Below are 25,973 nucleotides of genomic sequence, written 5' to 3' on the forward strand. Positions count from 1 at the left end.
CAAAAGGAGGATGGACTGTCTTGGGAGATAAGACTTGGCTGGGCAGGCTTGGAGCAGATTTGTTAAAAAGGTCAGAGGTTTCCCCTGGCTGTCTGCTGGCACCTTCCAAAGCTGAGGAATGACACATAAAAGGTCCCTCTGACAGCTGGGCGATAAAGGGCTAGGGGTAGTGCTGAGGGTGGAGGCCAGGAGGCAAGGGGGAGGAGGCTTCCAGAAGAGACTGGACAGGAACGGAAAGCTGGCCAGTGGGGTGGCGGTGGGAAAGGGGGCAGCCTGGGGAGTGGCAGCAAGCATCAGGAGGCCTGGGGGCCAGGACAGGAGGGCTGGCCACACAAGTGGAAACTTGGAAACAGGTTAGAGGTGGGGAGGGTACAGAGGAGTTGGGGCTGAGAAGAAAGGAGAGTCACAGATGCTAGGACAGGAGATCAGAAAGAGGAAGAGGGTATAGAAGCCAGAATAGACAGTGAAGTTTGATGCCTTCCAGGGTGACAGCTGCGGAGAAGGCAGTGGCAGCCCACTCCAGGACTCTTGCCTGGAGAATCCCAGGGGCGGGGGAGCCGGGTGGGCTGCCGTCCATGGCGTCGTGAAGAGTCGGACACGACTGAGCGACTTCACTTTCTCTTTTCATTTTCATGCATTGGAGAAGGAAATGGCAACCCACTCCAGTGTTCTTGCCTGGAGAATCCCAGGGATGGGGGAGCCTGGTGGGCTGCCGTCTATGGGGTCGCACAGAGTTGGACACGACTGAAGTGACTTAGCAGCAGCAGCAGCAGCAACAGGGTGAGAGCTGACAGGTGGGGTGTTAAAGAAACATCCTTGGGTGGAGCCAGGACAGAATAATGGGCAAGGGTGAGGGTGCTGCTGACCACTCGCCTTCCATCTGGGGAGACTTGGCAGAGGAGGCTGGCATCAAAGTGGTGGCTCCTGTATTGGACAGTCAACGGCTATCGCATCTACCCATGCATATACATGCTTATTAAGGGCCTGTAGGGATCTCATTGCACTCTAGTGAGACCCATTTGAGGAGGGATTATTATCCCCATTTAATAGGTACGGGTAACAGCACTTCCTGGGAAGCATGTGTGGACACTGAGGGACAGCAGTTGTCAAAAGGGCTTATGTTGGCCAGAGGACACCTGGTAACCGTGCTAACTGGTTCCAAGCACTTCCATCTTCCTTAGAGGCTCTTCACACTGCAGCCCAGTACTTTGCATAGGAGGAAATTGCAGCTCAGAGTGGTTGAGACCTGCTAAAGGTCACACAACAGCAGAGCAGGCACTCTTCAGGGTTATCTGGCTGCCGTGTGCAATCCTTCCACTGTTCTTGTTCTCAGAAAGGTTTTCTAACTTTGCTTTCAAAGCAAGTTTCTATCAGCTCTTTAGTGGGCAGGATGGGGCTGCAACCCATTCTGTGGAAGGGGCAGCCGAGGCTTTGGGGGTGAGAGCCAGCTCGGGTTACAGGAGTCACAGAGGAAGTCTGCCCAGGAGCTGGGGCCAAGCCCCGGGCCTCTCCCACTGACCAGCTCAGCTCTGGGTTTGCTGAAAGCCAAGGCTACACCCCTGGGGAGCCAGGAGTCCAGGCCCGGTTTTGCAGAGGGCCCTGTGAGAAGGTGTTTCCTCCTCCTCCTTGGGGCAGCTGCTTTGCTGGGCTGCGGTTGAGTCAGCCTTAGGCCCTCACTGCTCTTCTCCTGGTCCCTGAACTTGACTGCCAGGGAGCCGGGATTACCCCACAAAGGCGTCCCCTCCATTCTGGACCCCTACAGGTAATACACCTTGGGCCGGGGATCCCCTGCCAGTGCCCAGAGGGGCGCGTACTTCCACCTGGCATCCTGAGCACCCTCTAGGATCTCAGGGTGTAGGGGGGAGGTGGAACACATCTGGGACTGGAGCAACCAAACAGACAGACAGACGCTGAAGCTGACCAATGGGTGTGTCCCATGAGGTTCAGAACCGTGGGGAGGGCTGGACGATGGATTCTGCCTCTGGGACCAGAAGGGACTGCGGGGAGGGGCCGCTGCTTGGGACCCTGGGCTCAGAAGCCCACAGCCCAGCCCTCAACCTCAGGACCAGGGTAGAGTCAATTCTGCAGACCGTCGCTCCGCCTCCACGCTCATACACACACACTGGGTAGCCCCCAGGGCACCAGGGTACACACCGCCACACACAGCCCCATCACACATACACACACAGGTGCACACCCCACTGCGCTGTCACCAGGAAGTCAGAATATACCACACAGACGACAGTCCCCTGTGCAGCCACACACAGTGTCATGATGCCCAGAGACACATGCAGCTACAACACTCACACCCACAAAAGATGCAGGCTCCCAGAGCCACGGTATGCAGACGCCTGCCCAGAGCAGAGGTTCACAGCAGCACCAGGCGACACAGGGGCTCCCACGCCAGGCCCCAGAAGAGCCCCGAACCCTGCATCAGCACCACCCCAGACCTGCACACGGCAGACGTTCAGGAAATGCTGTTAGCGTGGGCACAGGCATTTCCACAGCGTCATGCAGGACACCTGATCGAGACTCCCACCCACCCTCCCCAGAAGGGTGGGGCAGGGGCTTGCTCGACAGGCTCGCTGACTCAGCTGGGAGGGCACAGATTCCAGGCAAAGCCAGGACCTGCCTACTAGGCGCCCTCTCCCTACCCTGGCCCTGCCTGGTGCCCCAGGAGGGAAGGGACTGGCGGGGTCAGGGGAGCGGAGAGACCACCCCGGCCCGTGGGCTCAGGCCCGGCCGCGGGCCCCTTGCCACGTCCACACGCCCCTTGGGGCTGCACAGGTGTTTTCCTTCCGGAGTCACTGTGGTACCCGTGCTGCTTTGCAGCACTCGGCTTCCACAGCCAGGACCCCAGCCAGATCCAGGCCAGGGCACGGGGATCCCAAGCAGTCAGAGTAGAGGGGACTGGAGCCTCTGGCTCAGGGTGCAGGGCTGGCAGCAGGGGCATCCCTGGGCTGGAGGCCGCAGGGGGAGTGGGTGCCGCGGTTACCTCCGGGGAGGAAGTTGGGCTGTGGGCTGGGGAGGAGGTTGCCTCAGACAGGAAGGCCCACTGGGCCAGGACAGGGTGGGGGTGAAGAGTGGAGGGGAGGGACCCAGGTAGAGGGATTCCCAGGGCAGGGGGCCAAGCAGATATGTGTGTGAGCCTGTGTTTCCCAAGCCAGATATGTGTCTGGCTGCGTGTGTGTGTGTGTATTCCCCATGTGTGTGCAGCTGCATTTCTGCATTTAACTAGTCAAACATTTACCAACTATCTGTTGTGTGCACAATTCTGGTTTTAGGGGTGAGGCCCTGGTCTCTCTAGCTTCAAGGTCACAATCCAGTTTCAGGGGTGCAGTATGTGTGTGCAAAAGTCTGTGTGATTTGTAAGTATCTAGGGACACGCCTTTGTCCCCGGACTTACCCTTGTGCAGGTGAAGCCATCTGTGGTCCTTGTCGCCCTTGTGTGCTCGTGCCTGTGTGCAGGTGTAAGGATGTGTGAGGCACAGCTCTTGGTCTGCACATTGATCTGGGTCTATGACTGCCTAGGGCCCTTTATGTGGGACCAAGTATCATGTGTTTTTATACAAGGGTCAGTGTGCATGTGTGACCAGGTATACTTCCCACTGGGGGTAAGTGTATCTACATGTATCAGTGTGTACACATATGTCTCTGTCCATGTCTTAGAGTATGTCCCTGAGTATGTTCATGGACCTCTGTAAGCGTGTGTCCATCCATGAGTGCCTGTCATGCCGCCTTGATCTCAGCCTTCCTGGGCTTGTACCCTTCCCACCACAGGGGTGTATATTTGGGCAGAAAAGGGCAGCTGGCTCCAGGATGTGCCCTGTACAGGGGCAAGGCCTGACCTGACCCTTGGTCTGCCCCCAGGGAGCCTCGTGTGCCCAGCCTGGGCGCTGCCCCGGCTGATGCCCCAGAGGGGGCACCCAGCTCCAGAGGAGCTCTGGTCCCTGCCTGGCCTCCTCATGGCACGTGAGCCAGAGCCCGAGGCCGACGGGCTCCTGGATCTCAGCTTCCTGACAGAGGAGGAGCAGGAGGCCATTGCCGAGGTCCTGAAGCGAGATGCCCGCCTGCGCCAGCTGGAGGAGGGACGGATCAGGTAAGGCAGAACAAGGGGAGCCCTGGAGGAAAGGGCCTCCGGCCTCGGGGGGCTCAGGTGGCCCCCACCCCGTCCCTTCAAGGTGCAGCCTGTTGGATATCTCGGTAGGCCTTGCTTTTGCCCCCTGGTCTACTTGGCCCTTGGCCCGCTCAGCTCATCACCTCTCCCAGCGTGGCTGCACCCGCTCCCTTGCTAGCCTCCCTGCCTGCACTCTCGCTCTTTTGGACCCACCCGCCATGCTGCAGCCAGAACTCTCCAGATCTATTCTTGGTATCCACTCCTGAAACCTCACATGTTCCTCAGCATCCCGTCAGGGACAAGCTCCGAACTGTGGTCCACAAGGCCTCCCTGGTTGGTCTCTGTCAGCCTCTCCCATCTCACCTTCCACCAGTAAACCCCACCCCCCGACACACGCACTCAAAGTGTAGCGCTGCAGCCACTCAGTTGCTCCACAGTCCCCAGACACACCCTTCACTTCTGTGCCGTTCCTCGTGCCTGGAAGAAGCAGTGAAGACAAGCACTATCAGTAGTGTTTGGGGACACACAGACACCTCCTAGCTTGTAACTTGGGCCTCCCCAGCACTGCTCTCCTCATCTGTAAAATGGGGTTAAGGAGCCTACTCATAGAGTTAGGACGGGTTATACACAGTCATTTAGTAAAGAATAAATATTTTCCTTCTCTACCTGGAGAACTGAGTTTGTCCTGGGTGAGAAATTCAAATGTCACCTCCTCTGGGAAGCTCTCCAGGATTCTCAAAGGCAAAGCTGATCCTCTTACATATATATGACTCCTACCTCATGGTAGTGTCCTGGTTTATTCCAGACTCAGTCCCCCACGAACCTGAGCACCTCCAAAGCAGGGATCAAGTCTGATTTACTGTTATATCCCTGGCCCCAGGTACAGGGGATGGCACACAGAGTGGGTGGTGAGAATATTTGATTGCATAAGCGGTGACCGCCATGTTCTCCCCCATCTTCCAGCAAGCTCCGGGCATCACTGGCAGACCCTGGGCAGCTGAAGATCCTAACTGGGGACTGGTTCCAGGAAGCACGCTCCCAGCGGCACCACCACGCCCACTTTGGCTCTGACCTGGTCCGAGCTTCTATCCGCAGAAAGAAGGGCTGCAGGGGTGAGAGGAGCTCCCTAGAAGAGGCAGGCCTTGTGCAGCCCGGGTCACTGGGTATGTGCGGACAAGGAGAGGGGGCCCCTGGTACTATGTGACTCTAGGGGGGCACCACCCCTCCATGGGCTCTGGGGAGTGGGTGGGTATCTCCAAGGACCAGACGTCCCGGAAGCAGGGGTTCACAGAACATCTCACCTGGGTGCAGGAGACCAGGCTGGAGGCAGCGATGGGGAGGCCGAGGCTGCAGGGGAAGAAACTGAAGAGGCCCTGGAGCCCAGGTGAGGAGGCGTGGCGGGCAGTGGCGGGTGCCTCCCAGTCGGCCTATCCCTGACTACACCTCTCCCTCCTCCCAGGCTCTCTGTAGGCGAGGGCCCCCAAGAGAGGTTCAGCGAGGCTGAGGTGAGCAATGGGTGACTCAACAGGCTAACGAGTGCGTGTACAGAGTCTCTGGAGCGGAGGTGGAGTGTACTAGGGAAAGAACCCAGCCTGTGAATTAATTGGGCTAGGCCTCTGTCCTCCTCCTCTGTCACATGGGGCTGTGGGCCCAGCCTCTAAGGGAAACCAAATCGGCTACTAGGGTTGGGGTCGGGGACAGAGCTGGGTAAGGTCCAAGACTCAGATGCCACCGGTGGGGACCCTGGGAGTCAGGCAGGGCAGGCCCTGAAGTGTGAAGGGGTGTGAAGTAAAAGTGCCAGACTGGTCCTGCAGCTGGTTGCTGGCTCGACCCTGAGGGCGGTGCAAAATCTGGAGCTGAAGCCTCTGACCTCTGACCCCATCATAACCTCTGACCCCTTCACCACCAGTCCCCACTGTGACTTCTACCCCTTGCTTCTTTCAGGGACCGGATGTCCCCTCACCATGTGTCTCCACAAAGCCTTCAGAGCAGGAGGAGGAGCCCCAAGCCCAAGAAGATGAGCGGGAAGGTGTGTGTTCAAAGCACCGGGAGGCTGGGGGATCAGAGACAGCTCTGTGTGTGCTGTGCTTAGTCGCCCAGTCGTGTCCGACTCTTGTGACCCCATGGACTGTAGCCCACCAGGCTCTTCTGTCCATGGGAGTTCTCCAGGCAAGAATCCTGGAGTGGGTTGCCATGCCCTCCTCCAGGGGATCTTCCCAACCCAAGGATCAAACCCTGGTCTCCTGCACTGCCAGCGGGTTCTTTACCATTTGATCTTCCCTGGTGGCTCAGGCGGTCAAGAGTTTGCCTGCAAAGCAGGAAACATGGGTTCCATCCCTGGATCAGGAAGATTCCCCTGGAGAACAAAATGGTAACCCACTCCAATATTCTTGCCTGGAAAACCCATGGACAGGGCAGTCTGGCAGGCTACAGTCCAGGGAAGCCCAGAGATAGCTCTAAGTGACCCCCAAACACCTGCTTTCACCTTTCTCCTTCTGTTTTGGGGGCGGAGAGGCGTGGTCTCCATGGGCTACCGCAGGGCAGCCCTGGGCCTGAACCTCGCTGGTAAACCAGTCCCTCCAAATTTGCTCAGGGGCGGGCTGGCGGGCGGGCAGGGGAGGGGCTCGCTGAGCAGCATGTGCCCCTCCCAGCCCCTGACCTGGGGCACCCTCCGGTCGTCGCTGGCGAGGAGGCGGACCCGGAGATGCAGCCGCCGTCGATGGGAGAGGTGGAGCCGCAGACCCCGCCTGCCCAGGTAGGCGGGAGCGGCCCGCGGCTGCTCTCAAGACCCGGAGCGGATTCCGGGCGGGGAGCGCCTCTGCCCGAGGCTTCAAGCTGTGCGGGACCAGGAAAAGCCGCGGGAGGGGCGAGGGGTAGGGGGGCGCCCCGGTCACTTAGTCACTTGCTCCCCTCCTGAGACCCAGGCGGCATCTGAGATGCTGGAGAATGGGGAGGAGACCCCGGGGCCCGACCCCTCGTTCGACCGCATGCTCAGCAGCAGCTCTTCCATGTCCAGCCTCAACTCCTCCACGGTGAGGGGGCGAGGGAAAGGGTCTGGGGATGGGGGGTGGGGACACCTCCTTTCCCCGCATCCCAACAAACACCCCCTGGATAACCCCTCCCTCGACCTCACTGCCCCACCCCCGCCACTCCCGCGATCTGAAGCCTCGGGGCTCCGCTTCCCCAGCCCCGACGTGAGCCCCGGTCCCCCGCTCTGACCTCCCACCCTCCGTCCGCAGCTTAGCGGCAGCCAGATGAGCCTGTCCGGGGAGCCGGAGGCGGGCGCTGTGCAGGTGCGCGGCTCCGTGCACTTCGCTCTGCGCTACGAGCCGGGAGCCGCCGAGCTGCGCGTGCACGTGATCCAGTGCCAGGGCCTGGCCGCCGCACGGCGCCGCCGCTCCGACCCGTGAGTGCCGGATCCCGCGAGGCTGGGGCGCTAAAGGGGCCGCGCTCTCCGCCCAAACCCGTCGCTTTTCTTGGCCTCAGTTTCCTCATCTGCAAAATGGGAATAACCTTCTTGGGAGACGCAGGAGTTGGGTGATTTAACTCCTATAAAGCGCGGCACGAGGCCTGCCACGCGTTCCAGGCTGTGACTGGAGCAGGTGCTGGAACGGGCTGGAAGGGTAAAGGGCCCCCTCCCTTTTACCTCCGTTCCTCACCTCCCCCTCTCCAGCTACGTCAAAAGCTACCTCCTCCCGGATAAGCAGAGCAAGCGCAAGACAACAGTGAAGAAAAGGAATCTGAACCCGGTCTTCAACGAGATTCTCCGGGTGAGGCTTCGACGGCGGGGCGGGCCCCATTAATGAACCGAACCCCGCCCCTTCCTGCGGGGCAGACATGGTACTGTCACTCCTGGTCGCTCCAATCCTCCATTCTGCGGGAGGAACGGCTAGGAGGCCCTCGCATTAACTCACCCTCCGGCATGTCGGTCTAGAGGCGGGCACGGCTCTAGTCCAGACCCCCATTTACACCGTCTGGGGCTCCCCGGGATTCCTTCCAGCAAGGAGCGTGGTAGGATAGGCCCCAGCGAACACTCCAACAGCACGGGCCCCGACGCTGCTCCATTTAAGTGCACCGCTTTCCCTTATAGCTCAGTTGGTAAATCATCTGCCTGCAGTGCTGGAGATCCGGGTTCGATTCCTGGGTCAGGAAGATCCCCTGGAGAAGGAAATGGCAATCCACTCCAGTATTCCGGCAGAGGAGGCTGGCGGGCACAGTTCATGGGATCGGACACGATTGAGCGACTTCACTTTCTTTCCCGTCCCCAGTACTCTGTCCCGCAGACGGAGCTCCGGGGCCGCGTGTTGAGCCTGTCCGTGTGGCACCACGAAAGCCTGGGTCGCAACATCTTTCTGGGCGAAGTCGAAGTGCCCCTGGACACGTGGGACTGGGACTCCGAGCCCACCTGGCTCCCCCTGCAGCCCCGAGTGAGCAGCTGGCCCGCGTGGGGAGACCCCGGCCCAGATCTCCCGCCTTTATCCCACCGGGCTTTCCCCCAGTCCCCTTCATCCTCGAAACTTTAAGGCCCCATGAAGAGGTCTGGCCTCCGACGGCTGGTAATTGGGTGGCTCTCGGATTCCCTAGGCGGTTCTCTCGGAGCCCCGCCCCGAGACCCCGCCCCATAGACACGCCCCAACAATGTCCGGGGACTCCGCCCCCGCCCCCGTCTTTCCCTAGGTCCTGGTCCCCAGCCCCTGACAAGCCCGCCTCTCACAGGTCCCGCCCTCTCCCGACGACCTTCCCAGCCGCGGGCTGCTCTCTCTGTCCCTCAAGTACGTCCCTGCTGGCTCCGAGGGTGAGTGACCGCCCCCGAGGGGCCAAGCCAGATGGGCCTTGAGAGGCGGGGAACCTGGGTCCCGCAAGGGTGAGGGGACGCTGTCCCCGGGGCAGGGCCTGAGCAGAGTCTCTCCGCAGGCCCGGGACTGCCCCCGAGCGGGGAGCTGCACTTCTGGGTGAAGGAGATTCAGAATCTCATCCCTTTGCGGTCAGGGTCCCCGGATACTTTCGTACAATGGTGAGGGGCATCGCCACATCCCAGCTTCCCTTCCTTTCTTCTGCAATGGAGCGCCCACCCCCCCTCCCCCACCCCCTCCCACCCCCGCCTTCAACATGCACCCACTCTTGATTCCCCTTGCCTGGGCTTTGACCACTGAGCAGGGGTGGAGGGGACTGCTTGCGCAAACGCCTGGAGTCAGGAGAGTGAGGACTCCTTCCAGCAGCTGCATTCCAGTGACTGGCACCTATAGGACTTGTTGGAGAGCTGAGACTGAGACCTGGCAGGTCTCGGGGCCCACCTATGGAGGACCTGGAAATCCAGGTTGTGGGACTTGGTCCTTGCAGTTCAGTGGTTTTCAAAGTAAGCACCGGAGGAATTCTAGGGGTGCCTGCATCTGCTGCCCCACCCTCAGAGAGTAAAACAAAGGCAGGCCCCAGTGAGGTTCTGAGCTCCCAGCCCTGATTCAACCAGAGGCTTTGGTTTTCCTTTAGGTTTTGTGCTTCTGAGTAATATTTTGTTTTGCAGAAAGAGCTCCAAGTGCCTGCTTTAGAAAAGTTTGGAAATCACTTCTGGGTGGTCTTGAAGGTGACTGAGCTGAGGAGCAGCAGACAGGCATTTCAGGGACATTACTCCAGGGTCCTGTGGATAGGAGTTGTAATTTTTAAAGGCAGGAGATTGAAGTAAAGGTCCCAGCAAGGGTTTGAGGCCGGTTTTCAGGCAGGAACCCGAGGACATGGACACTGCGAGGGAGTGTGGGTAGGACTCAGTGACTAGTGGTGCTGGGGAATGTGAGGGGGTGGCCGCTTGACGTCAGCCCAACTCCCCCACAGCTCGGTACTACCTGATGACAGCCGGGCCAGCCGCCAGAGGACAAGGGTGGTGCGACGCAGCCTCAACCCCATGTTCAATCACACCATGGTCTATGACGGCTTCGGGCCTGCTGACCTGCGCCAGGCTTGTGCGGAGCTCTCCCTCTGGGACCATGGGGCCCTGGGCAGCCGCCAGCTGGGGGCCACACGCCTCAGCCTGGGCACCGGTGAGTGGGGCAGAGCCCTGAGGGGACCTGATGCTAAGAGGCAGGGGCTCAGCATGTGGCCTTGGGCAGGTCTCTGTCCTTTCCTGAGCTTGGTGTCCACTGAGAACGGGGGGGGCGGGGCGGGGGGGTGACAGTGCATGACCAGGGACCAGGCGGTGTTCCTCGGGATCTGGGGTGTCCAACGTGACCATGCCTTCCACCCCTTTCGCCCGCCCACTGCATCCAGGCAGCAGCTACGGGCTCCAGGTGCCCTGGATGGACTCCACACGTGAGGAGAGGCAGCTGTGGCAAACCCTCCTGGAGCGGCCATGCGAGTGGGTGGATGGCCTTCTGCCCCTCAGAACCAACCTGGCCCCCAGGACATAGCTGCCCTACATGCTCTACAAAACCCCTCTTTTGGGATCCCCATCTCAGGGCCTGCCCTTGCCTAAAAAATAAAGTGTATTCTGAGGGCAACAAGGGGCTGATGTCTCCCTGGGATGGGGGAGGGGGTTGGTGGTGAAGGGGAGGGGGCCAGAGGAAGGAATTTTAGACTCAAGACATAAAGACCTCAGGGAGCTGGTCCTAGGACCCCTCTCAATACTTCAGACATTGCCAAGGCCCAGCGGTACAAAAATATTGTTTAATAGTCTTTGCCTGGTGGCCCTAGTGAGCTTGAGGCATGTCTGTGATTGGTTCTCCCCACTGGGGCTAGAGGCCTGGCACCTACCCTGCCCCCCACCCACCTGGACTCTTCCAGTTGCTGCTGGGTCCTGGGGCAGGTATGTCGGAAGCCTCTTGTGTTTCCTCCATTCATCCATCCTTGGATCTGGCCTCCTGCCTCGGATGTCCTCATTCAGCCTCCTGGGGGCCAGGGGTAACTGGCGTGGATCTTGTTCGCTGTGCCAAGATGGCTCTCCAGATGCGGCATATCATCCCTCCCCTGGGGGTACCAGGCTCAGTGAGGCTCAGCCAGAAGAAGGCCCTGGGCACTCTCTGGTACCCCCTGTCTGCCTGATGCCCCCTCTGTCCCCAAAGGACACTGGTGTCCCTGTAGTTTTCAGGGAGGAACACAGGCAGGCTTGTAACAGCAGGGTGGGGTGATGTCAGGATCTGGCCAGCATGAGGCCATGTGTGTGGGTTATCCTGCGAGGGCCAGGACATACCTGATACGTGTGTAGATGAGGTCATCTCTAGTGGCACAGGTCAGTAGGGCATGGAGGGTGAAGCTGTGGTTCAGTAGCTGGTTGTGGACAGAGACCCCCACACAGAAACAGGGAGAGGTAAAAATCAGAGAAAGCTAGATCCAAAGATCCAAGAACTAGCTCTGGGTTATTGGGTTGGCCAAAAGTTCATTCGAGTAAGAAAAACCTGAATGCATTTTTGGCCAAGCCAATACTACCAACATGCTAGGGCAGTCCTTTCTGCACCTCAGTTTTCTCACCTGTATGATGGGGGGAAAAGTAAAGTGAAAGTGTTAGGCGCTCAGTCATGTCTGACTCTTTGCAACCCCATGGACTATAGCCCCGCCAGGCTGCTCTGTCCATGAAATTCTCCAGGCAAGAATACTGGAGTGGGTAGCCATTCCCTTCTCCAGGGGATCTTCCCAACTCAGGGATCGAACCTGGGTCTCCTGTGTTGCAGGCAGATTCTTTACTATCTGAGTCACCAGGGGTATACAAAGTGCTCATTCAGTATTGAGATTCTCTGCATCAGACGGAGAAAGGGAGAAGAGCTGAAAGATGGGCATAAGAGGAGTCTTTGGTTGGTGGGTGTCAGGGGCAACCAGCACATTTCCGCTCACCGTCTGGATGGTGCCTGAATCCACATTCAGGTCCTGTAGCCACTGCACCAGGCCCTGGTCCACCGGGAGAGCCACTGTCGGGGAGGTCATGTGTTGGACCCGAGGGTGCCTCAGCCAAGAAGCTGCTCCCACCCACCCTTCATGTTCCCCAGCCCGGTCCTGCTCACCTGGGGGCTCTGAAGCCAGGGCACAGGTCCTGGCCTCCCCACTGACCCGCTGGAGGGCTAACTGCACCAAGGCCTGGCATTCCCTTTCCTTCTCAGCCAGAACATCTCGAAGCCTGTTGGGAGGCAGAAGCGCACAGAATGGAGTGGGAGTAGGGGTGAAGCTTGTGCAGAGGTTATGGGCAGGTCCTCGGAGCTGTACCTATCGGTCTCTGCTCGCAAGAGGCCCAGCTGCACCATCAGAGAAGGGGTGCCCTGCTCCGGTTCCCCCAGGAGAGGGCTCCGCTCGGCTGGGGTCTCCTGCTGCTTGGGCTCGGACTCCTCTGCGTTACTGGCCTCTTCCGACTTCGGTGGGACTGCCTCCTTCCCCGCCTCTGCCAATCCGAGGGGGGTTGAACTCAGGCAGGGCGAGAATGCCCATTTAGGACCCCAACATCGGCAGAAGACGCGGGACTCGGCACCGGCCAGGCAGCGTCCGCCTGGGAGGTATCCATTTGGCCACATCCCCCTCCTTGGCGCCGAGTCTAGGCTGGGCCTCACTGACCACGCCCCCACCTGACCTACTGGTGTTCGCCACGCCCCCAAGGATCACCAGGAGAGGTCCCCACGCGCAGGCGGGCAGGTAGGCCCCGCCCTTCCGCCCACCTGGGGCCAGCACGGCCAGGGCTGCCCTCACTGCGCGGCTGAGCAGCGAGTCCAGCACGAACATCCAGTGTGGGCGGATCTGGCGCCTGCGGAGGACCTGCTTCACCTGGAGAGGGAGGGAGGGCGCGGCTGAGACGGCCGAGCCTCAAGTAGGAGTGGAGCTTAAGTTGGAAAGGCCTAGAAAGGCAAGTAGGGTGGGCGGGCTTGAGATCAAAGGAAGGTCAGAACAGCTAGGACTGGGCAGGCGTCCCAGAATGCGCGGAATCTTGCGATATCACGTCCTTGCGCATGCCCAAGTATTGGGAGCGCGCTACCTCTTACTGCGTGCGTGCGTGCTAAGTCGTTTCATTCCGTGTCCGACTCTTTGTGACCCCATGGACTGTAGCGTACCAGGCTCCTATGTCCGTGGGGTTCTCCAGGCAAGAATACTGGAGTGGGTTGCCATGCCCTCCTCCAGGGGATCTTTCCAACCCAGGGATCGAACCCGAGTCTCTTATGCCTTCTGCATTGGCAGGAGGGTTCTTTACCACCTGGGAAGTTGGGTAGCCCTTACTGTGAGAGGGGTCCCTCACCTCATCCGGGAAGGCGAAGAGCGGTCCTTGCAGAAGCTCGGGCTCAAGGCCCTGGGCCCGAAGCTGCCCTTGGAGTCCCCGCAGCTCCTGGGCCAGCTGCCGACGGTTAGGAGTGTGGATGTGCGCCCTGAGGCAGAGCAGAAGCTGTTCCACGTGACTCCTCTCCAGACGGGGACCCTGGGAAAGAAGAGAAGGGTCCTCAGCGAGTATACGGATGAGCCAGGAGAGATGCTCGTGGGAGGATGTGCTGGGTGGGCGCTAGGCGGTCAGCGGGAAAAGCAAGCGTCCTGTCGGGGCTCGACCAGCAGGGGGCGCCGGGGCGAGCCGCCCACCTGTTCCTGCTCCAGGCGCAGGCTCTCCGCCAGGGCCGGCAGCTCCTGCTCCAGTACCGTGGCCAGCGTGGCCCGGCGCCTACTCTCTTGATGCAAGAGGCTCAGCCCCGAACTCTCCTCAGGGGACGCGGGCTCGTCAGCCCCAGGCTCCTCGGGCACCCTGGGTGCAGTGAAGAGTGGCCGATGGAGGATGAGTAGCAATACCATCCAAGCCACCTCCACCCCAGGGACTGAATCCTGGCTTTTACTTTTATCCCCCACCTCACAGGGATAAAAGAGATGAACTCAGCATTGAGAGGGCACAATAAACTTAATGCCACCTTGCACGTGGTCCAAGTGTCTGGGTCCCCAAGAAGGGCTTTTGCTGGAGGGAGTTCCCCGGAGACAAAACCAGATGAAGCGAACCCACCCTGGGACCCTGGGTGCTCACCGGAGCTGGCTGGTGTCCCCATAACTGAGGCAGCGCTTGGGGGGACTGGGAGGGTGCTGAGAGGGTGCCTGAGGGCGCGGGAATGTCTGGGACTGGGACGTGGAGTCCGCTGAAGGAGCGGGGCTAGCAGATGCCGCCTCTGAGGGAGGGACAAGGCTGTTGGCCGGGGCCCCTGAGCCCTCTCCCTCCAAACCTCCGCTGCCCTCACCGCACGGTGCTCACTCCCTCCACCCTCTTAGTACCTGAGGATCTTAGAGCCTGTCTGGGGGAGCCCGGGCTGCGGCTCCTCTTCCCGGGCTGCAGGAAGGGGTCTGCCAGCAGTGCTTGAGCACTGGCCCGGAGGCGGGGGTCGGGCTCAAAAGTTCGGAGGAGGAAGGCTTGAGCCTCAGCTGACAGAGAACCGGGCATTGGCGGATGCACCTTGTACATGCCCACCTGGGAAGGGAGCAGGGGCAGGGAGCAAAGCACACAGTTAGAGGTGTTCAGGACTCTGAACACCACCCCCCCTCATAAGCCAGGCCCTGAGGATCTCACCTGAAACATGGCAGCCTGCGGGCTCCCTAGCTCGTGGAAGGGTGGGCGACCTGTGGCCATCTCGATGACTGTGCAGCCCAGTGACCAGATGTCTGCTGCCTTCCCATACCCTCGTGGGCCCTGGTCAATGATTTCTGGGGCCATATACTGTAGGGTCCCTAGGACAGGAGCAGTAGCAGTAATGCTCATCTAGGCTGTATCACCGGTGGGGGGGGGGTGGTGGCAGGGGGCTCTATCATTCTCTGGCCACCTGCTCTCACCCTGAACTCTATCATCCAAAACATCCCATCACCTGCCCTGGTCATCAAACCTCTATCCCTATTCTCCTCACTCATCTCAGGCTCCATCACGTTCATGGCCTCCATCACCCAGAGGAGGTGCCATCATTTATCCCAGACGGCATCATCCGCTCTGAACTTTGGTCCGCACCCACACTTTTGGGCTCCATTTCAGGGACTGAACTCAATCAGTTCAGTTATCAGCTCTCCAAGCTCCAGTTCTAGATTGCCCCCTGGCTCCATCTCCCATTAAGACTGCCTCGGGTTCCATCTCCCATTAAGACTCTAACTCCGTGCCCAGGAGAAACGTCACTCCCTGGAATGTCCCAAGAGTTCTCTGCCCCACATCAGCAAGCTTCATTCACCAGCCCACACCCTGTTCCCTGTGAAGGCCTCAGTGAAGGGTATGCTGGCTGTTACCTGTGAAGGTCTCAGTGCAGGGTGTGATGCCCGCTAGTCGCTTGGAGGTGCCAAAGTCAGAAATCTTGAGCAACCCGCTGAAGGTGTTGATCAGCACGTTGTCCCCCTGAACAGAGTGGACATTGTGCTCAGCAGACATTGGACTGGGCTCCTGATGCCAGAACTGGACTCTATCCCAGACCCCATCTCCCGAGACTCCCAGCTTGACCCTGCCTCTCTCAACCCCCTCCCCCTGCCATCCCATTTATGTCCCCCTGGAGGTTGGCTGCATTTTATTGATTTATTTTTGGCTGTGCTGGTCTTTGTGGCCGTGTGCAGGTTTTCTCTAGTTGCGTCGAGTGGGGGCTACTCTCTAGTTATGGTGCATGGGCTTCTCACTGCGGTGCCTTCTCTTGTTGCAGAGCATGGGCTCTAGGGCGCACGGACTCAGTAGTTGTGGCGCACAGGTTTAGTTGCCCCACAGCATGTGGGATCTTCCTGACCCAGGGGTGGAACCCATGTCCCCTGCATTGGCAGGTGGATTCTTAACCACTGGAAGAATCAGGGAAATCAAGGAAGCTGGCTTCAGATCTGAACTTCTTTCCTTCCCTAGGGAAACTTCTTGATGAATTTCCCAAGCTTTTGCAAAGGGTCTGTCCCCTTAAACTGCCAGCCTGTCTCTGGAGCCCTCTCTGCTCCTCCCTCTCGCCCGCCCCACCCCCAACCAAGGTGAGCCAGCTACAGGCTGACCTTGATATCTCGATGCACAATGTGGTTGTCGTGCAGATAGCTGAGTCCCTGCAGGATCTGGCGGGTGTAGAAACTGATGGTGCTCTCGTTGTCCTGCAGGGGTCCCCACACTGATCGCAGCAAGGAAGACAGGCTGCCTGGAAGGTGCAGTCCAGGGTCATAATTGGCACCCATTTAGTCCAGCCCACGGCTGTCTGCTCGAAGAACAGGCCATGGCCCAGCTTCCACCACCCAATGGCACTGCCTCAGCTAATTCTGAGGCTAATTCTGGCTACACCACCCACACAGGCTAGAGGTCATTTTCCCCGGAGGGTTCTCCACCCTTTGCTTGGCTCCATCCCCAGGCCCCACAACTCTAGTTCCATTTGCCTCCCACGCAGGGCAGATACCTCCAGGCACTTCCTCCATGAAAATCTTGAGGTAGCCGCCCTGGCTGACGGAGCCCAGATAGCGCACGATGTTCTTGTGGCGTAGGCGTTTGTGCAGAGCGATCTCTTCGTGCAGCGGCTGAGAGAACCTGGGGGCCGGTAGAGAGTGACTAACAGGCCTGCTTGGGGCAGGGGTGCTTACCCTACTCCAGTGCCAGCAGGACAGGCCTATAGCTTTTCCCCCCTCACCCCACCAGACCCCCGCCTCCTCCTTCCTCAATTCATCACCCAGCCCACACGCCCCTCCGGACCCTACCCCCCCCCCCCGCTGGGTCCCTGCGGTTCTGCGCACAGGCCTGGCTGGGCCCCGGGGGCTCGAACTCTCACTTCTCTGAGCTCAGGCACTCAGTCCCGCCCATGTGGGCCTTTGCATCGCCCTGGCCTACAGTCGGGCCCACGGGAGCCTCTCAACTTCCGGTCCCGCCCATGCGACCCGCCCACTTGTTCCCTGGAGCCCTGGGCCCCGCCGCCCCCAAACCTGCTGTCCCGCTCCGGGATCTCCTTGATGGCGATGCGCACGCGAGTGTGCCGATCGCGGCCAGCGTACACCACCCCGTACGTGCCCTTGCCCAGCACCAGCCGCTCACCCGACTCCGTGTACTCGTAATCAAACTGCGAGGGCGGGTGACATGAGGGGTTCAGCGGGGCCCTCGGCCCACCCCACTCCTCAAGCTCCCAGCACCCGCCCCTCACCTCCAACACTTCCCCAACGCCCTCCGTCTCCTCTGCGGGCGCCCCGGAGTCCGGACTCTTCACCAAGGCCTGGATCATGCCGCAGAACCTGAGAGCGGAGATCAAGATTTACGGGAGAGGCAACCTGGGGCAGAAACTGTTCCCCTCTCTGCCCAGAGCACCCAGGGAACATAGTCCCTTCCTCTCCCTCGATGCCCCGCGCCTCCTGGCCCTCGGAGCACCCCGACCCCGCGGGGCTGCGCGCACCACTGACAGTGCCCGGCGCTGGGGAAGCACAGCTGGACGTCCTGAGCCGGAGGCGGCGCGTACAGGAAACAGCAGCGCTCGTCCCGCTTCGAGACGCTGGAAGGGATGAAGAACCCGGGTGAGCCGGCCTCCCAGCCGCGCCGCCTCCCCCCTTCACCTTCCAAAGGGCCCCCTCTTACCTGACTCCGCTGATGGAGGCCACCGGGAAGGTCCAGCTGGAGGGAACGTCCTGTGAGAAGAAAGGGGTCCCAGAGGGGTGCTGGGGACAGGGAGAGGGGTCTAGGGATGGGGGAAAGGCCGGACAGAAGAGGTGCATAGATGTCAACGGGGGTGGCTCACCGGCGACTTCACCTGCTTCTCCGGCTCCAGCAGGCTCAGGGTCACCGCGCTCACCGGGTTTGTACCCTGAACCTCCAGCCTGGCGGGCAGCAGCACCTTATTCATCTCCAGGACCAGCACCTTCAGACGACAGGGGAGGGGGGTTGGTCAGAAGGGGCTGGCACCTCTCCCGGGTCCCACACCCCACCGGCCTCACCAAGCACTGGTCCCCTTGGGGACAAGCCGTCTTGAGTGGCTGGCAGGACTGTAGCAAGAAGTGGAGCCAGAAGTGGGCGCCGTGGGGGGCTTCTCCAGGAAGCTCTAGTGTGGGTCTGAAGTGCTGATACAGCAGGAAGGTTTCCATCACCGACACCAGGTACCTGCAGACAATAGGCATGTCTTCAGCCCAGGCACCAACTGGCCCTGCCAGGGGGACTAGACTGGCTTGGATGCAGCCAGAATCAGGCCATTGGGTGCCATGGGTACTGGTCTGGAAGGGGTTCAGACTAGACGCCTGGGGATATAGGTGCAGAAGCTGATAGCCCAGGCCAGCCCAGGACCCCAGAGGGGGCCGCTTACCATATGGGGGCATTGAGCTTATACAGCTGCTCTGCGGCCAATGCCACCTGAGTGAGGTCATTGGCGAGGATCTGAGCTCCCAGGTAGAAGCCGACATCCCAGTAATACTGCATCTTCTCCACGCAGCCTTTTCGGGCCAGCAGGCAGCCCAGCTTCATGCCTGGGAGAGAGGGGCCTGGGTTGTAATGAATGTGATTGCAAATTTCGGCAAAGCCCAGGTGTAGGCCACCAAAGTCACACGGGCAGGAAAATAAAAATGGGTGAAAACTTAGGTGTGGCCAGATCTCAGGTGGGAGTAGAAGCTCAGGCACAGGTGAGGGTGTGGAACAAGTGTACGTGGAATTCAGTGTGTAAGGAGCACAGGTGTGAGCTTAGGAACAGTTGTGGCCTCAGGGGCTCATGAGGGTCCAGGTGAGGCACGAGGACCCAGGTGTGGGTTCAGGCAGAACAGGTCCCAAACGGGATGGGTCAGCCCCATCTCTAGCCCAGTGTCCTCTCTCCCTGCCCTCTCCCCAGGCCCCTCAGGGCGCCTGGGGGTAAGGGATAGGGGTGCAGGATTGGGCTCACCTATGAGCCGGAGCTCCTCGGAGTCCTCAAAGCGCTGCCCGTCGGCAATGAGGAGCACAGCGGCATTGATGCCCGAGTGAAGGCTGGGCTCTATGTCAAAAGCCTTGCGATACCTGGGGTGAGGGTGGGGGTGATGCAGGGCTGGACTAATGCCCATAGCCCCATCCCTCAGCCCACTAGCTCAGCCCACTGTTCATTTGTTTGGGCCCCTTACCAGTGATACGCCTGCTCCCGATGCCCAGCATCCTGGAAGCCAGAGCTGAAGAACATGTCCTTGTAGACACGGCCGCACATGCAGTACAGATCAGGTGCCACGGGGCCCTCCACCTGTACCAGTGGCAGCAGCACGGCCAGTGCCTTCTCCCGGTCCCCAGGCCTGTTCCTCCTGGGGGAGGGGGAAGATAGGCTGGGGACCACTCTCTGTCCACCAACCCCAAGACCCTGAACAGCAGGGACCTTTCCAAGGGCCTGACAATCATGAACCCAGAAGAGCAGTGTCTCTGGTCAGCGCTGACCTTCTGAGAGGTGGGAATCCTAGACGGAAGTGACCGCAGGGACTGCGGAGCCGTGGCCTTAGACGGCTGTGACCACTCCAAGGTCAGCACCACCGCCCCACCCCACCCTGGGCAGCAGAAACAGAATCATAGGGACGATTTGACACCAGCGTGATCCTGGTCGGCAAATTCCCTGAACAGCCGTGATTGCAGACCGCAGGGACTTTGCACAGCAGAGACCCATGTCCCCATGTGGCCATGACCTGAGCCTTGTTCTGCCAACCCACCGGTTGAGGGCAAAGGTGTAGTGGAAGCACACATTATGCTGCTCGGCCACATCACAGGTGGGCAAGGCCTGCAGGGTCTCCACCAGGTCAATGATGGCTGAATAGTCCTGCAGGAGGGAACAGCACGCACTGGCCTCATGGCCTCCAGTGGGTCCCATCGGCCCATGGACCCTGAGGCAAACCTTGAGCAGGGGAGTGGGGTGGGGGTCTCCTCCCACCTGACCCCCCACCGTTCCCACCCACCATCCTCTGCACACTTCCTCCAGGAAGTGCAGACACTGCACCGTACACGGAGACCCCAGTGGGTGCCCAGCCTTCCCTGGTTTTCTCCCAGGAAACCGAGGCTTGGAGATGTCAGATAATTCATTCAGAGCCTCTGGTGGGTCTGGAAACTGGCCTGGGGCTTGTTGGACGGGCCGGCCTGCCTCTCCGAGCCCCGCACACCTGCACGTCCCGGTAGGAGAGCAGCAGGTTCATGATGATGTCGGGGCTCAGCAGCTCCACACTGTCCAGTCTCCGCTGCAGGCGAGCCAACTCCTGCCGCAGCTGCGGCCCGCTGAACCGCTCCCGCGCCCTCCGGATGTCCTGCCGAATGGTCTCCCGGAAGTAGCCACTGATGCCCAGGGAAGGGGAGAGAGAGAGAATGGCAGGGTCTGCCCCTCAGCTCCAGGCCCCCCTTGTCCTCGCCAGCTCCTCCTGGCACTCCCGCTCTGGGGGGGCCCCATTACCAAGAGTCTGTGGGCGTGGCCTCCAGCAGGCGGGCCAGCCGGCCCACCAGGGGTGTGAGCAGGGCCTCTGTGCCCACCCCAGCCTGGAGCAGCCCATCAGCCAGGCCCCTCACGAGGCCCGCATCGCCACACAGCACCCGACCGGTGGCTGTCACCACGTAGGGGATCAGTGTGTAGCTGCCAATGCAATCCTAGGGTGGGAGAGAAGCCAGGAATCAGAGGAGGTCAGAGGTCAGGACTAGATTAGAGAGGGGCAGTGGAGGGGTCAGAGGTCCACCCCTGTGGGGATTAGAATAGCTGGGAAGGGGCCCACTTCATGAAGGGAGGCAATAGGGGGCCAAAGGTCACATGGATATCAGGGGGGCACTAGGGAAGTCAGAGGTGAATGAGGAGGCCTGGAAACATGGTGGAGAGCAGAGGTTATAATGGAGGTCAAAGGGAAACCGCGGAGGAGGGGTGGATTCGGCTCACCGAGTTCTTCTGGAAAATGTCCTCCTGCAAGAGACAGACATTCAGATACTGGTGCTCTGGGTAGGGCCACCCCCGCCCTGGGCTGGTCCCCACCTGCCCCCCTGGCCACCTACCCGCAGGGCCTGCAGGTCAGGGAGGTCGGCCTGAGAGCAGAGGAGCACGTTGTTGGTCATGCTGAAGCTCTCCCTCACACCCAGGTGGTAGAACAGGGAGGGCTGTGCCAGGGAGCTGCTCACCTCAAGCACCACCATGTCTGTGGACACAGAGGTAGAGGCTTGAGCTCTGAGCCCGAGCCCCAAGCCTGGTACCCAGAGCCTGGAGCCCCAAGCCCTGAGCCCCGAACCCCAAACCTCAAGTCCCAAACCCAGCTTGTGGGGAAGAAGCCTGGGGACCCATCCTGGCTGGGTCTGCCTTCCTATGTAACTCCTCAGAGTCCAGTTTTGCTCTGGGCCTCAGTTTCCCCCTTTTAGGGTCCCTCTGGATCATACAGAAATTATGCCTATGGTATTATGACCAACCTAGATAGTATATTCAAAAGCAGAGACATTACTCTGCTGACTAAGGTCCGTCTAGTCAAGGCTATGGTTTTTCCTGTGGTCATGTATGGATGTGAGAGTTGGACTGTGAAGAAGGCTGAGTGCCGAAGAATTGATGCTTTTGAACTGTGGTGTTGTTGAAGACTCTTGAGAGTCCCTGGACTGCAGGGAGATCCAACCAGTCCATTCTGAAGGAGATCAACCCTGGGATTTCTTTGGAAGGAATGATGCTAAAGCTGAAGCTCCAGTACTTTGGCCACCTCATGCGAAGAGTTGACTCATTGGAAAAGACTCTGATGCTGGGAGGGATTGGGGGCAGGAGGAGAAGGGGACAACCGAGGATGAGATGGCTGGATGGCATCACGGACTCGATGGACGTGAGTCTGAGTGAACTCCGGGAGATGGTGATGGACAGGGAGGCCTGGCATGCTGCGATTCATGGGGTCACAAAGAGTCGGACACGACTGAGCGACTGAACTGAACTGAACTGAACTGATTGCAAGGAGAGGGTTGGAGCTCCCCAGGCCCCACTGCTTGTATCCCACTGTTCAGCGCCTACGGGCACTGGGCACAGAGAAGGAGAAGCTGTGCACCAAACCTGGAGCCTGTTGTGGGCCATTTGAGAGGCAAGAGTTGTGCAAAGAGAGACGTGCCCTTCCCTGGGTCCTCAACACAGTCTCTTGAAAGGGGCTGGCACCAGCAGTGTGCTAGGTATATACACATGTATATAAATACTTGCCTTGTGTGTGTACAACAGTGTGCCTCTGTGAGTGTGTCGCTTGCTCTCTGTATCTCTGTGTGGGAGTGTCTGCGACAGCCTTTGTGAAGCAAGATATGCACGATTTGTGAGTCCATCTATGACTGTGTGTGTGTCTTTGTGACCTCAAGGTCGAGTCAGCCTTCATTTTTATCTCTTTATTTATTTTTGGCTGTGATGGGTCTTTGTTGCTGCTTGCAGGCTGACACAGGCTCAGTAGTTGTGGCACACAGGCTTAGTTGCCCCGCCCCAGGTGGTGGAATCTTCCCTGGACCAAGGACTGAACCCATGTCCCCTGCTTCCCAGGTGGTGGCAGTGTGGTAAAGAATCCACCTGCCAATGCAGGAGACGCCAGAGACGTGGGTTCCGTCCCTGGGTCAGGAAGATTCCCTGGGGTAGGAAATGGCAACCTGCTCCAGTATTCTTGCCTGGGAAATCCCGTGGACAGAGGAGCCCGGCGGGCTACAGTCCATGGGGTCCCAAAGAGTCGGACCGACTGAACTCCCCGCAGGTGGATTCTTAACCACTGGACCACCGGGGAAGTCCAGCCTTCATAGTTAGACTGACGTTTTATGGACAGCCTGCAAGTAGGGTTCCTGAACTCTTGGATAAACAAATTAGTATCGGGGCGGGGCATCCGGGCTGGCGAGAGGGCGTGGTGATCCACCTCGGGAATAGCCGCTTTCTGGCCCCGCCCCCGGACGACCCTTCTCCGCCTCCAGTTTCCGCCCCAGCTCTGCAGATTCTCCCGGAGCTGCTTGTTCAGTCGCTCGGTTGTGTCCGGCTCTTTGCTACCCTGTGGACTGCAGAACGGTCAGGCTCCTGTCCTTTTCTATCTCCCGGAGTTTGCTCAAATTCATATCCATTGAGTCAGTGTTGTTATCCAGCCATCTCATCCTCTGCCTGCCTTCTCCTTTTGCCTTCAATCTTTCCCAGCATCAGAGTGTTTTCCAAATGAGTCGGGTCTTCGCATCAGGTGGCCAAAGTATTGGAGCTTCAGCTTCAGCATTAGCATCAGCGACCGGGGGTGGAGGGGGGGATCGTCCCATGAATATTCAAGGTTGATTTCTTTTAGGATTGATTTGTTTGATCTCCTTGCCGTCCAGGGGACGGTCTTTCCCAGCACCACAGTTTTCACTTTTCTCAGAATTATTGGGGCCTCATAAACCAAGCTCCTTCCTCTAGAATCCAGTGCCGTTGGTGCCCTTCGCTTCCCTTTGCAACCGGATCTCCGGAAGTAGCATGCTAGGACCCCTGAACTCTAGCCCCACGTGTTAGGGCCCCTTTCCCCAGTCCAAGTTCCACCTCCAGGATCCTCCGTCATGAGCTCCGTGAAGGATCATCCTGAGGCTGAGTTCTCCGATCCCATTCCTGAGATACCACACCCTGCCCTGCTCCCAGCCTCTCCCTAATTCTAGACCCACTCCCTAGGCACGGTGCCAACTCCAGAGTGCTTAAGCTCCCACTCTGAACCCCGAGCCAGACCTGGATCCGCGAAGTCCCTGCCCGAGTCTGGCCACGCTCCAGATCCCCTAAACTCCGCTTTTATCACGGGTCCCTCCTCGAGCCCCTCTGCTTTAGTTCACTTTATGCCCTCCACGACTCCGCACCTCGGGGGTCTCCCGGGAGTCGCTGAGCCCCGCCCCTCGGCCCCGCCCCCAGACTCTAAGCCCCACCCAGCGCCCCGCCCCCCGGGCGCGCTCACCCGCGTTGTAAAACGAATCGAGAGCTGTGGTGTCTCCCAGTGCCAGGGTTCCAAAAGGCAGGCTGCGCAACTGAGGTCGCGGCCGCGGTCCAGGGAGCTGTGCGCAGGCCTCACGCAGGCAGCGCAGAGGCAGCGGCTCCGCCTCGGCTCCCGTTTCAGGTTCTACCTCGGGCAGCGGCTCCCGGGTCAGCACATAGACCACGCTGAGCGGCCGGCTTCGCGCACAGCCCCGACCAGGGGACGCAGCGAGCGGCCGGCCCCGGCTCAGCGCCTCGGCCAGCGGGTCTTGCCAGCAGCTGCCGGCTCGCTCCAGGGCTCCAGACCGCGGGCTCGGCCCCGCCATGAGGGGGCGCTCAGGTGTCGGGCGCCCGGCTTTGGGCCCCCGGGGCTGGACGGGAGCCGGGAACAACAGATCCTGGGATCGAGAATTTCCTGCGGGATCTGGAGGTCAGGAATCCGGCCAGAGATCTCGTTTGGGAATCTGGTGTGCAGGGCGAAAATCCGGCTTCTGACTTGCAAGGTCCTGAAGATCAGACTTCGGGGATTGGGTCCTGGGAATCTTGGGCATCCAGTGATCCGCGGTTCAGAGTCACGTGGAAAGTCCCAGGCATCGGGCCAGCAGTGCCCACCTCCCAAGATCCGCCGCAGAACGCCGGCCGTCGCTCTCTCCTGCCCCCACATGTAGGCTGGGCCCAGCCCTTTCCCGGCCGACTGGGAAAGCTCCACCCTCGGCCTTGGGGCAGCACCGCTCCCTAGCGGCCCGGGACACGGCCTCTTCCCTCCCTCCTCTCCCGCCAGAACCTCTGAGACAGGCCGCTTCCGGAACAGCCTGTGCCCCTGGGCAGCCAACCACTGTGGACTGCTCAGAGCAGGCAGTCGTGAGATGGGTGCCCAGGCCAGAGCTAAGACCCAAGTGCATTGCAGGCTCTGCCCTGCGGGGATCTGTTGGAAGAAAGGATCTTCAGAGATGTCAGGGTGTCCTTGCTGGGCAGGCTGGGAGGGACTGCCCTGGGGAAGCCTGCTCCCCAGCCTGTCAGGAGCATGGGATTTGGCATCAGAGCTGGGTCCTTTGCCTTTTTTGCCAGGGGGCTGCTTTCCCCGGAACTCAATCTGCTTTGGAGCCCTTCTGACCCCTGACCTCCAACCAGGACATGACCATGAAACATCTGAGAAGAATCTTCGTGCAAACGTTTCTCCATCTCCCTGGAGAACCCCAGGAACCCCAGCCCTTGGGTTACAATGGCTTCCCAGCTCCAATTCCCAAGAATCCCTAACCTTCTAGTGGGAATTAGTGAGGCCACAGCCTGGCATAAACTTCAGTGGACTCTGAAATCAGGAACTGGGAACTCTGAGGTTGAGTAACTTGTCCAAGATCACTCAGCTACATAACAAAGCAGGATGCAAGGCCAGGACTCCCTGTCAGACTCAGAGATCAGACTCTTAACTTATTGTTCTAACGCTTTCTTGAATGTGACTCTGGCAAATTATCTAACTGCTTAATAAATGCCAGTTCAGGAACTGCTGTTTCACTGCCCTGTTGCCCCATGGGAGAAAAATGCCTTGTTTTGACTGAGTTCGAACTAACCCCTAATGGAACAGAAAGGAAGTAGCAAAGGATGAAAACGTGACTTACAACAGAGCCTGGAAAACAGACAACTTTGAAGGGACAGGCAGGGGATAACAGGGTGAGATGGCGGTGCAATTTCCACCACGAAACCATCTACTTGTAGGACACAAGGGACCCAAGGGACCCAAGAATGTTGTCAATGGATGCTTGAATCTTTCCAAGCCTGCCACTCCAAGTGCCTCTGGCCTTGACTTGCAAACCTCTAGGGACAGAAGCCTCACTACCTTTTGAGGTCAACGTCAATCTTCCTGACTGGAAGGAAGATCTTCCTTGAATGGAACTGAAACTTGTGTCCTTCCTCTGCCCTCTTGTGTTTTTCCCAATAATTGGAAGAGGTCTGCCAGTTGGGGAAGAGTTAAAATAATTTTATTTTTTTAAAAAAATAAGAGGAGGAGGGATGAGATGGTTGGATGACATCATCGACTCAATGGGCATGAGTTTGAGCCAACTCTGGGAGACAGTGAAAGTCAGGGAAGCCTGACATGCTGCAGTCCATGGGAT

At 59.4% G+C, this 25,973-nt stretch overlaps 2 protein-coding genes across 7 annotated transcripts; one reads left to right on the forward strand and one right to left on the reverse strand.

Moving 5' to 3' along the window:
• Positions 1 to 1,613: 1,613 nt before the first annotated feature.
• SYTL1 (synaptotagmin like 1) lies at positions 1,614 to 10,605 on the forward strand. 3 transcript variants are annotated; one of them, XM_040229773.1, is made up of 15 exons: positions 1,614 to 1,762; positions 3,871 to 4,099; positions 5,081 to 5,280; positions 5,429 to 5,501; positions 5,577 to 5,622; positions 6,062 to 6,146; positions 6,769 to 6,872; positions 7,036 to 7,149; positions 7,357 to 7,523; positions 7,791 to 7,887; positions 8,386 to 8,544; positions 8,834 to 8,912; positions 9,032 to 9,131; positions 9,944 to 10,149; positions 10,376 to 10,605. In XM_040229773.1, exons 2-15 carry the CDS (start codon positions 3,909 to 3,911, stop codon positions 10,513 to 10,515), a joined length of 1,761 nt encoding a protein of 586 aa, XP_040085707.1. In that variant the 5' UTR covers positions 1,614 to 1,762; positions 3,871 to 3,908; the 3' UTR covers positions 10,516 to 10,605. The 3 variants fall into 3 exon arrangements, with proteins under 3 accessions (XP_040085707.1, XP_040085708.1, XP_040085709.1); XM_040229774.1 differs by having other exon boundaries at positions 7,042 to 7,149; XM_040229775.1 differs by having other exon boundaries at positions 5,081 to 5,229.
• Positions 10,578 to 24,546, reverse strand: MAP3K6 (mitogen-activated protein kinase kinase kinase 6). 4 transcript variants are annotated; one of them, XR_005719148.1, is made up of 30 exons: positions 23,846 to 24,546; positions 20,961 to 21,100; positions 20,848 to 20,871; positions 20,377 to 20,567; positions 20,093 to 20,261; positions 19,649 to 19,755; positions 19,082 to 19,252; positions 18,868 to 18,980; positions 18,301 to 18,460; positions 17,939 to 18,101; positions 17,743 to 17,862; positions 17,583 to 17,662; positions 17,404 to 17,499; positions 17,158 to 17,245; positions 16,943 to 17,076; positions 16,426 to 16,553; positions 16,037 to 16,173; positions 15,308 to 15,413; positions 14,610 to 14,767; positions 14,318 to 14,510; positions 14,076 to 14,214; positions 13,646 to 13,805; positions 13,314 to 13,490; positions 12,742 to 12,847; positions 12,299 to 12,470; positions 12,100 to 12,212; positions 11,933 to 12,006; positions 11,753 to 11,835; positions 11,295 to 11,371; positions 10,578 to 11,071 (listed from the first exon to the last, which is right to left on the reverse strand). XR_005719148.1 is itself a non-coding variant. In XM_040229729.1 (29 exons), exons 1-29 carry the CDS (start codon positions 24,186 to 24,188, stop codon positions 10,981 to 10,983), a joined length of 3,900 nt encoding a protein of 1,299 aa, XP_040085663.1. In that variant the 5' UTR covers positions 24,189 to 24,546; the 3' UTR covers positions 10,578 to 10,980. The 4 variants fall into 4 exon arrangements, 2 of the variants coding, with proteins under 2 accessions (XP_040085663.1, XP_040085662.1); XR_005719147.1 differs by having other exon boundaries at positions 11,057 to 11,071; positions 11,753 to 11,863; XM_040229729.1 differs by lacking the exon at positions 11,753 to 11,835 and having other exon boundaries at positions 17,583 to 17,632.
• Between the last annotated feature and the right edge of the window lie 1,427 nt (positions 24,547 to 25,973).

This window comes from Oryx dammah, unplaced genomic scaffold (genome assembly GCF_014754425.2).
Source record: "Oryx dammah isolate SB20612 unplaced genomic scaffold, SCBI_Odam_1.1 HiC_scaffold_27, whole genome shotgun sequence".
In the NCBI taxonomy this organism is placed as follows: domain Eukaryota; kingdom Metazoa; phylum Chordata; class Mammalia; order Artiodactyla; family Bovidae; genus Oryx; species Oryx dammah.